The 10422-nt window shown below is 63.4% G+C and overlaps 2 protein-coding genes across 2 annotated transcripts in view; both read right to left on the minus strand.

Moving 5' to 3' along the window:
- Window positions 1-4832, minus strand: part of LOC105854453 (chromosome unknown open reading frame, human C19orf84) — a 6802-nt gene extending 1970 nt beyond the window's left edge. Inside the window, exon 1 of the mRNA XM_012733533.1 lies at window positions 4747-4832. Within this exon, the coding sequence (XP_012588987.1) occupies window positions 4747-4832 (86 nt within the window). The remainder of the gene's footprint in view (window positions 1-4746) is intronic.
- Window positions 4833-10422, minus strand: part of SIGLEC10 (sialic acid binding Ig-like lectin 10) — a 15854-nt gene continuing 10264 nt past the window's right edge. Inside the window, exons 4-12 of the mRNA XM_012733534.1 lie at window positions 8822-9205; window positions 8394-8675; window positions 8125-8172; window positions 7751-8023; window positions 7185-7232; window positions 6472-6759; window positions 6200-6290; window positions 5820-5919; window positions 4833-5456 (exon numbers count right to left, since the gene is read on the minus strand). Coding sequence (XP_012588988.1) covers window positions 5193-5456; window positions 5820-5919; window positions 6200-6290; window positions 6472-6759; window positions 7185-7232; window positions 7751-8023; window positions 8125-8172; window positions 8394-8675; window positions 8822-9205 — 1778 coding nt within the window. The 3' untranslated portion in view covers window positions 4833-5192. The remainder of the gene's footprint in view (window positions 5457-5819; window positions 5920-6199; window positions 6291-6471; window positions 6760-7184; window positions 7233-7750; window positions 8024-8124; window positions 8173-8393; window positions 8676-8821; window positions 9206-10422) is intronic.

The following is a 10422-nucleotide window of genomic DNA, read 5'->3' on the forward strand; positions in this document are numbered from 1 at the left end:
CCCCGCGGGCCAGGCCCCTGCCGCCCCCCTCCGCCTCCCTGTTCACCTCAGAAACCCCGTTTCACTACCGGCTTTAGAAGTGGAGTGGTCCGCCGCGGAAACGCCATCCCCTGCCATTCTGCGGCTTCACTCCGCCAGCCCCCCTTTGCCGGACGACCCCCCCTTCCTCCTGGCGCCACCGCGGGGCGTGGGGCGAGAACTGAGACAGAATTCTTGGTTGAAATGGGCGTCGTCTATTGAACAGTGACTAGCCACCCCCCCGCCAACTGCCGTGGTGGTGAGGGCCAGGGGAGCACGGGGCTCTCTGTGTTTCCTTGAAGGTTTCCGGGCAACAGGGCTGCGCAGGCCGAGGGGCTCTTTCTAGAGATGGTGCGGGCAGGCCCGGCGGGCAGCCCGGTGGGGAGAGCCAGGACCTGGGAGCCGCGTTTCCGGCTGGTGGAACAAGGTGTTTGCAGGATGAGGCAGGGCTGAGCCCAGAGGGGAGAGGCGGTGCTTTTTTAAAAGTAATTTTTGAAATTTACAGAAAGTTACAAAGCGACTACAGAAACAGAGTTCTCACCAGACCTGTTTCCTGCCTCTGTGGTGGGGAGGCACCCCACTCTGACCCCCCACTCTGACCACAGCAGGCGGCTTGGTGTTGGGACACCAGTGGCCTCTCCCCTCTGCTGGGAACCCACGGCAAGACCCCGCTCCTCGCCGGGTCTCCTGTTGCCCTGGTCCGCGGCGGGTCTCCCTGGGCCGTGGTCAGGGATGCTGGTCAATTACTCTATAAACTAGACTCCAATTTATTTTACTTTTAAACATGTATTTATTTATGCATACAGAACTAGGAGCAGTTCAGAGGTGCAGGGGGAGAGAGTGGGGAGCAGAAAAGGTGGATCCGCTGAAATCCACTGCTGAGGGAGCAGCAGGGAGACAGGAGAGGCCTGCTGCACCCTGGGGGGGTCACTCCCGGCTGCAGTGGCTGTGGCCAGCTTCACAGCGCTGGGCTTTAACACCTTTCACCACAGGGGAAGGCCCTAGACTCTGTTTAATTGATGATTCTGACTCATTTAACTTGCCTTTCACAGATGATCAAACTGGGCCCCTGGGGGTTCAGTGAGTACTCAGGGGTTCACGTTCCCAAGGGAGCTAAGCTACAAAGGTTAAAGACCCAGGTTCACTCCGTGGGAAGGACAGTACCAGCCGGACGTGTGTTTGGGCCGGGCTGGGTCCTGGCAAGCCAGCTCTCCCCTGCCCCTTCCAGAAAATTCTAAGACAGCTGTGAATCGGGATGGCATGCTTCTGGGTCTGGCCTGCGCCTTGGGTTGGCCTGGACCCACCTGTCCCGGCAGACGTCAGAGCAGGGCCCTCCAGAGGAGGGACGGCCCACCGCCCACACGGGACTTCCTGGGTGCCTCAGCCCAGGATTGTGTCCGTGTGTGCGCCGGGCCCACTCAGGGTGCCACCCCGTGTCCAGACAGGCCCAGTTCACTTTGTCCGGGAGACGGCTCACCGCTCACCGGCTTACTTATTTCTTCCCCCTTCTCTGCTCAGCGGGCCAGTGACCGGGACGCGGTAGGGGAAGAGAAACAGGCTACCAGCAGGCCGCAGCCGCCGGCGAGGTGTCCCTGTCTGTGCCTGCGTGTCTGGCGAGGGGCCTCCACCCTGCTGCTGTCCCCCCGCACCGGCCAGCTCCCCAGACACTGGCCAGAACACCGCCCTCCCTGCAAGCCCCGTCCCAGCGGCCACCGGCAGACCCTTAACCCACAAACTCAGCGCCGTGGCCCAGCAACGCCCCGTGATGCCGTCCAGGTCAGAGAAGGCGGCGCCAGCCGCCGGCAGCCCGTTGTGAGGCTTCTCCCTGCCGTGTCCACTCTACGTCCCCTTCCCTGAAGGGAAATGGCGAGGCGCTGCGGGGCCGGTGCGGACCCCTCTAAGTCCGAGTTTCATTTTCACTCTCGCTGTGGGGCCCCAGCGCAGCCCAGCCCCGCTGAGCCCGCCTGCAGTGCGAGGTGGCTGCTGGGCCTCTCAGGCACACAACCTAGTCCCGGCTCTGCCTGGGGCTTCCGACCTCGCAGCCAACCAGCTTCTAACGCCACCAGGACCCGCGGTCACGCGGGGGAAGAAGCGGGTCGAGAGGGCTCCCCAGCAGACCAGCCACGCCAGGGCTCGGAGGCGCCTGCTGGCGGAGAGCCCGGAAGGGTAAAGCTGCTCGGAGTAAATTCCTTCTGCCGGCGGAAATACCGCAGGTGCAGCTGCAGATGCAAAGGTCAAGATTTGCATCTCGGTCACGGTCTGGCCGTCTCTTCTGACCTGGAGGAGGACCCGCCGCTCTGTGCTCTGGTGTCAGGTCATCACGCAGTGTCTGGCGGTGGACGCTTCCCTGGCGCCTTCGTGGGGACGTGGCCGGCATTTTAACGCACGAGGCGGGGGGAGGGAAGGTCACTCGCCTGGCTACGGGCAGCAGGCGGGTGGTTCCGGCTGCAAGGCCCAGTGCTTCCCTCTACACGGCTGGAGCGTGGGGTCTGGGCTTGGGCTGCCTGGGGGGTCTTGTTCATCCCGCTCCAGGGAGTCCCTAACCTCTCTGCGACTCCCTCTGCTCCCCTGTAAAACAGATCGGACTGTCTTTTTGTTTTCTAAAGATTAATTTATGCATTCAGAACTGGGGTATAGGCAGAGGTGTAGGGGTGAGAGGACTCACCAGAGACAGAGTGGGGAGCAGAACAGGCAGATGGACAAAGTACACTGCTGAGGGGAGCAGCGGGTGCGTCAGGAGAGGTCTGCCGCGCCATGTGGGTCAGCTCCGGGGTGGGATCGGGATCGAACTCATGTTGCAGTGGCTGCTGCCAGCTTCGCAGTGCTGCGCTTTAACCCCTGTGCCGCCAGGGAGGGCCCAGATTGGCTACCTTACAGGAACCCTTGGAGAGCCCCAACTCAGAGCATGCTTGGCCCTCTCCTCTCTTTCCCTCTTCTCCCTCTTTTTTTTTTTTTTTTAATACTTTATTTGTTCATGCGTACAAGAGCTGGGGTGTAGGCCAGAGGTGCAGGGAGCCAGATCAGAGTGGGGAGCAGAACAGACAAATCCACTGAAATCCCCGGCTGAAGGGGCAGCGGGAGACTGGAGGGGTCTGCTGCACCCTTGGGTCACCCCTGGCCGGGATGGAACTCCTGCTGCTGACAGCTTCACAGCGCTGAGACTTAACCCCTGCACCACGGGGAGGCCCCGACCCCTTCTTTATTTGTTGGTCACTGATCTTCACCTGAGCACAGCTGTCACCAGGAAAGCCAGGAACCACAAAACTCGGCCCACGGGGGAGTTCTTGTCATTGGTGACCTCTGCAGCAAACAGAGCTGGGAGCTGTTCTTCGTTTCCACAGCCAGAGCTCTGACCTAGGAATGTGCTGTGGACGGCTTGGTCACATGCAGGGAAAGGCAGGCGTTGCCCTGGGCACCCTCTACGGGAATAAAAGTCGTGCGTGGACCGGGGTCAGCTCAACTGTGAGGACAGGGAAGCTGGCCACCTCCCCCTGGAGCTGGCCACTGCCAGTGGCCCTTGTCTCCAGGCCCACCGCCTATGCAGGGAGGGGGGGGCGTCGGCTTCACTCCGGAGAAGGATAAATGCAAAGGAAAACCAGTCGGTGGCTGGCTCTCCCTGAGCCAGATAAAGCGCTGGCTGCTGTGAACTAGCAGAAGCCTTCCGGATTAACGCCAGCCGCCTCTGGGCCCTCTGACAGGGCCAGTTTTTTAGGACCAGCGAGGAGAGCCGCTGCCTCCTGAGCCTCCGTCAAACATTCCCCAGCGACTTCTGTGATTATTTGTGGGATCATAGTGGCCGGCGTTCGTGCTCACCGAATCTTAGTCCGTGCGGCACACATTTTGACTAACGACAGTCTCTGAGTTTTAGCTGGTGGTGATGCGGCGGGATGCTGCATCGGCCTCGCTGCGTCTCTGGCTCCGCCTTAGACACGGCGGGGTTTGGGTCTCCGGGCCCGCGGCCCTGCGTCTGCCCACGCGCGCCCCCTTCAGGCGGCATCGGCAAAGGCCGGAACTGCGGCTTGACAGCTGCCCTGTCACAGCTGAGACTCCTGACCCCGCCCCTCTCTCCTGTGTGACCTTGGACGAGTGAATTAACCTCTCTGATGGCTTCGCAGCGGGGGTTCTCCTTATCATACCCGCAGTTCCTGGAGATGGGCCTGCGTTACTGAGTAGCAAAGGACCCGTGCCCTTCCCCCCTTCCATTCAGACTGCCCCATGTTTGGCGGGTGACTGAGAAACCCCCATTGGCCCACCCAGTTTTTTCAGCTTCACCCCTGACTTCTGCTTAATGTCTTCCCCCCAGCTTTTCCTGTCTTCCGGTTTTGTAACACCAGTTTTCTCTTTTAGTGCAAAGGTCAGCTCCTTTCTGGGCTCCTCTGCACAAGGACAAGGGGTAACTCACCCCCAGAGGGCTAATGAGCACAGGGGAGGGAGGAGGGCCCGTCTGGCCTGAGAACCCTTCCTCTCCCTTCCCCAGCTGCGCTGCAGGGGCTGAAGTCGCTTCTTCCCTCCATTTGCAAGCACACCCGCCCCCAGCTTCCTGTGTGGGCTCTCCTGGGACCCCTGGGATCCGGAAGCTGAGTGCCTCTCTCTGCCCCCTGGCCGGCCTCCTCCGGGGACTCCCCACCTTGTCATTTTCCCCTGATCACCCCACCCCTTATCAGGACTCCACGTGTTTCCTCTTCTGCAGAAATAAGTGGATTTTAGATGAAAACCTGCAAACCTCACCGTGAGACCAGCCCATACCTCTCAGGCTCTGGGTTCAGCTCCCGGAGAAACCAGCCACAGACAACACGTAAAACAGTGGCCCTCATGGAGCCCCCTGAGAGTTTATTCTGGGCACTGAGGTCTGAATGTCTTGTGTTTTCCACATGACTCCAGAGCCTGTTAACACCACCCCACCGCCATTTAACACACGAAATGCCCTCAGCCTGTGGGGTGGGTGATAGCAGGCAGCACCAGCCTTGACCGAGGGGTTAGCACCCCACATCCACCAAGGGGCCCACTCTTAAGACCCCCCTCCCTGCTCTGCTGTTCCCAGAACTGTGCGTTTGGAGAAGGGCACTCTGAAGACATTTGTCCAGCAGTCCCCACAGCCTGGGTTGTGAGCACCTTGGATAATCTTTCAGGGGAGACTTTGCCTCTGTCTCCCCCTCTCCTACAGCCCGCCGTCCTCAGTGGAACCTGACTTCTGCATACTCCGAGTTGCTAGTCCTGGGCGCCGGCGTGTCCCGGGGCCTGAGCCCCGGGAAGTTGAGTGTGGCATAATGGACCTCCTCTTGCTTAGGGTCTGCCTCTGGGGCCTGAATGGGTGATCTGGGTCCCGGACGGCTGTGTGCAATGAAATGCAACTCTTGGTTCCCCTTGGATTCTGGGGAGACAGCGCTTGGTGGAGGAGGCTGGGAAGGCCCGCTTGGTTTGGGCCTCCGACTCCGTGCCTAAGGGAGGAATGATGGTATTTGGCTGATTGGTTCATTCACTCACTGTGTAATTAAAGACTCGAGGCCCAGAGAGGTTAAGCGGTTTATCCAAGAACACACAGCGATGGCAGCAAAGCTGAGCCCAAGCTGACCTCAGAGCCCTGCTGTTCACCACTAGGGCACACGGCCTCAGGACGATATTAATACTTACGTCATGAACTGTAAGTCATGAAGTTGGGGCTGTTGGTAGGGAATAGCCGCTACAGACAGAACAAAAGCCTGAGTTCTAATCCCCAGGGAGGGTGGCACAGTCAGAGGAAGAGCGTGTGATGCAGAGTTTAGAAAAGGGGATGAAGAGGTGGTCTTTGGGGGGGTACTCACTAGGGGACCTGCACGGGGGATCACATTGATATAATCCAAGATAGTGCTCCTCCTTGTGACTCTGTCTGCGGGGGGTCCTTTCTTCCTTAGAGTCCTCACACTGAGGAAACACTTAGCTGAGAGTTCTGGCTGGGCCCTCGCCCCACCCGGCTCGGGCCCCATTCCCAGCCCGGCCCCATCCAGGCCACGCCCCATCCAGGCCACGCCCCATCCAGGCCACGCCCCATCCAGGCCACGCCCAGTCCAGGTCCAGCCCCACCCTGGCCCCGCCCCTAGTCCAGATCCCGCCCCACCCTGGCCCTGCCCCATTCCCGGCCCTGCCCCTGGTCCCAGATCCTTGTCCGCCATGCCTCTGGCTCCTGACCCCACTCCTAACTCACAGGATCAGGATGAGGCCGAAGAGCAGGGTCATGACACCAATTCCCAGAAGTATTCCGTGGGAGAAGGTTTTTGAGAGGAGCCCCTTCTCATCTGCACGAGGAGACGTCGGCACTGCCTGAGCCCCGCTCGTCCGCGTGGGTGCCCACGCCGCCCTCCTCGAGGCCCGAGGCCCGTGCAGCTGCCAGGGACCCTGCTGTGCCCTGGCCCCGCGAGGCCTTCCAAGCCCTGGGCACCCCCGCCCCCCAGCGCCACCTGCAGGCGGCCCCCTGACCTGGCTGCAGCAGGAGGGTGGTGCTCCCGGTGCCGTGAGGATTCTGGGCCTCGCAGCAGAGTCTGAGGGCGGCGCCGAGCCCCCCGCGGAGGCGCAGGGAGCTGTTGGCCCAGAGCCCCCCGGGGCTGAAGGTGACCCCCACCGAGGCGTTGCTGCTGTTCCCCGCCAGCAGCTGCTCCCCCAGCCGCCAGCGCAGGGCGGGGGCCGGTCGGGCGCGGGCGGAGCAGAGGCAGAGCAGACCCCCGTCGTCCTCGGGGGAGCAGGAGGGGCCCAGCAGCCGCGGGGGGTCTGAGGGGAGGGAGGAGGGGTCAGCGCTGCCGGTGCCCCCCCGGAACGCAGGCCCCCTGCGCCCCCACTCACATTGCACGCGCAGGTTCAGGGAGACGTGCTGGGAGCCCAGGGGGTGCCGGGCCAGGCAGGTGAGCTCCCCTTGCTGCTCCGCTTGGATCTGAAACAGCTCCAGGACCCCGGGGTCTGTGGACTGGGGGCTGCTCAGAGTGTGTCCCCCCAGGGCCCAGCTCAGACTCGCGGGGGGGTTGCTGTGGGTGACACAGAGCAGGCGCAGGCTCTGGCCCTCCAGGACGAACAGTGTTGTGCCATTCCGGAGGTTTTCTAGGAGCAGGGGAGGGGAGAGCAGGACAGAGGCAGGGCTGAGGGCCGGGGGACCCTCTGACAGCGCCTGCCCGATGCCGATGCCGGGGCCGCCTCCCTACCTGTCCTGTTTGCTGGGGAGACCATGATCCTCAGGTCCTCTGGGCCATCTGGAACAGAGAAGGCTGGGGTTGGGGGGTGCTGCGCCTGGACGAGGGGCCTCCCCTGGGGACACGGGCGCGCCGACCCCGGCAGAGCGATTCGTGGTGTGTCCCCTCTGCCAGGGCAGGCGCCTGTCATACTCAGACTCTGATACTGTTGGTGCAGGTAATGGTAAGCTGATAATGTCCACGTGGCTTCGTGCTGGCCCGAGTCCCTAAACTCTGGGGACTTGAGCTGCTCTCAGCTGCACCTGAGGCCCTGTGATGGCGATGGGGACACGCCTGAGCCTGGTGGGGGGAGGGGCGGGGTGTCCGGACCAGCTTGGAACTTCCACTCCACACCCTGGCCTGGCGGGGAGGAGCTGGGGGGCGGGGAGCTGGCAGCCGAGGGCTCACCAGAGGCTGGCAACCCTTTCCGTTTTTTGGTGGATTTAAAAAATTAACTCTCCGGTCACTGACATGTTGTTGCCGGACAGGGAGGGGGTGCCCGCCCCGGGGGCCGCGGCCTGCCCTTCCCGCGCACTCACACTGCACGGCCAGGTCCAGCTGGCGGCTCCCGGCGCCCAGCCTGTTCTCCGCGCGGCAGGTGTATCTCCCCGCGTCCTCTGCCTTCACCTGGGGCAGCACCAGCGCCAGGGCCCTGGAGCCCGAGGGAGGTGACCAGGCGAGGACTCTGTCCCCCAGGGCCCAGCTCAGGGTGGCGGGCGGCCAGCCATTGGCTGCGCAAAGCAGCTGCAGGAACTGGCCTTTCCGCACATCCAGGCGCTGCTCCCACGAGCCCTGGGGGTGGCGCTCTGGGGCTGGGGCGGGTGGGAAATAGAGGAATAAAGACACAGAGGAGGAGAGGGTCCCCCCCAACTCCGGCCCCCAGAGAGGACACCTGCCCCTCCCTGCCTCTTACCTGAGGTGTTGGCCTGGGAGATGCTGATAGTCAAGGTTCTGGGGGCGTCTGCAATAAAGAGGCTGGCTGGAGAGCAGCCTTCGTCCCCCGCCAGGGAGAGCCCCTCGGGCAGGGGCTGCTCCAGGAGTCAAGTAGGAGTCAGCGCCAAGCGCAGGCAGGTGGACAGCGGTGGCCGGTCCCCTCCCCACAGGCTGCTCCCAGCTCCATCCTCTCCCCACACAGCTCCCACCCCTCCCTGGGCAGGCCCCACGTCCCGTCCCCATACTCACGGGCCACATGGAGCTGGACAGTCCTCTCCGTGCTCACCCCGGTGAAGTCCACTTGACAGGTGAGGGCTGTGTTGTGGTCCTGGAGCCTTGGGGTGAGGGTGAGCACGGAGAATTGGGGGTAACTGTGGGAGGTCCTTGGGGCGGAGAGGGCAGGGCTTCCCCTCCAGGAGAAAGGAAAGCCTGGGCATCCCTCGAAAGTCCAGTTGAAGACACAGACGATGGGCACCTGGTGCCCAGGCTCCAGGGTCTCCGGCATGTAGAGGGCCGGCTTGGGGATCTGCTCTGGAGGGGTGAGAGGGCGCCATTCCAGCCCTAGAACCCAGGTCTTCCGGGTGACCGCCGGCGCACCCCCTCAGTCCCTCCGGGGGTGAGAAGCAAGAGGGGCAGGAGGGGAGGGCCCGTCCGTCCCCGGGGAAGCGGCTCCGTACCTGTCACTTCCAGCCTGAGCCTGAAGTCCAAGAAGCTGTACTTCACGTGGGTGCCTCTCTCCAGGCGGAAAAAGTACACAGCGCTGTCCTCCAGCTGCGCCTCCCTGACCAGCAGGGAGCAGTCAAAATTCTGGGGTTCACCCACCAGCTGGAATCGGTACTGGGTCCTCCATTGTTGAGCCGGGTCGTTTGTGGCCACCAGGGTCTTGTAGTCCCACTGAAGGGACTCTGTGTATCTGAACCAGTAGCCCTGCGCGGGCGTGGACTCCGTCCAGCCTTGCTGGGGGTACCGCAGGTCGCAGCTCACCCGCACACACAGGCCCTGTGGCACCGTCACCACCCTCGGGACTTTCAGCTGGTATTCGGGGGACGGAGCCTGCGACCCTAGGCGGAGACTGAGCTTTAGGCCGCCGGCCCAGCCCCCAGCCCAGCCCGGGCCCTGCGCCCCACTCACCGCCCCACAGCACAGCCCACAGCAGTGGCAGGAGCATGTTGCCTGGGAGCGCTGGAACCCTCCGAGACAGGCTTCGCCCCAGACGCCGCCAGGGCAGAAGGGGAAGCTCCGGCTCTGGCCGGCGGAAGCTGAGGGGGGCTCTGAAGCGTGAAATGAGCCTGGCCCAGTCCCAGCCCTCCGGGCCCTCCCCTGACTGCCCACCCCTCACCCCTCACCCCTGGAGGACCCTTAGCCTTTCCGCTGTCGCCACGGCAACCTGGGCAGGTGCTGGGGCTGGGGCTCCCCGGCGGGGGGGGGGCTGGGGCTGGGGGTGCTGGCCCTCCTGCACTGCACGGCAGGTCACGGGAAGCAGAAGTGAAAATCGAGGGGCGCCAACCGGCGGGCGTGGGGGGGCAGGGCGCAGATGAATCGGGGGACGTCTCTGGAAGGCTGCGGGTAGATCTTCCCCATCCTCTGAGGGTGGCCCCAAGGTGGCCTGAGACACTCCAGAGCTGACTCCTCCTGGCACCTTCCCCTCCCCAGCGGCCCCCTCCCTGCCCTGGGGGCGCACCTCCAGGCCTCCAGGACCCGCCCTTCTCTATCTCTTCCTCTTCTCCCCCCTTGGGCACTGAGCGTGGGCAGGACCACCCCTCAGAGCCAGCGGGCCAGCCTGCTCAGAAAGACAGCTGGGGTCACTGGTCACTGGCGGCCTCAGCCCTAGTGTCTGGCCTCCAGATCCCATTCGGAGAATGGAGATTCTTAGAAAACGGGAAGGGCTTGGAGATGCCCCCATTTCCAGCCCTGCCCCACCCTGGGGGGGGCGACATCTCCTGGCCCCTCCTTCCTCTGAAGGAGGCAGGGCGAGGGGGTGGGGTCGGGTCCCGATGGTCACTGTCCCTATCCTGGCCCTCACATCCACTGTCTCGGTCCGCTCCGGCTGCGGGAAGAAACCCCCAGACCCTGTGACTGAGACGGGAATCTCTTCCCGGAGGCCCGGAGGCCCGGAGGCCCGAGACCTGGTCAAGGCAGGGCTCGTTCCCGGCGGGCTGGGGCTCGGCCGGCCACGCTCTCCTCACGTGGTCTAGCGGGTGTGTCCGGTCCCGGAAGGACACCGTCCATTGGACTTGGGTTGCCCTTGACCTGGTTTCCACTGAGCCGCCCTGGGACA

The sequence above is a fragment of the Condylura cristata genome, unplaced genomic scaffold (genome assembly GCF_000260355.1).
Source record: "Condylura cristata isolate star-nosed mole 26May11 unplaced genomic scaffold, ConCri1.0 scaffold00041, whole genome shotgun sequence".
NCBI lineage: Eukaryota > Metazoa > Chordata > Mammalia > Eulipotyphla > Talpidae > Condylura > Condylura cristata.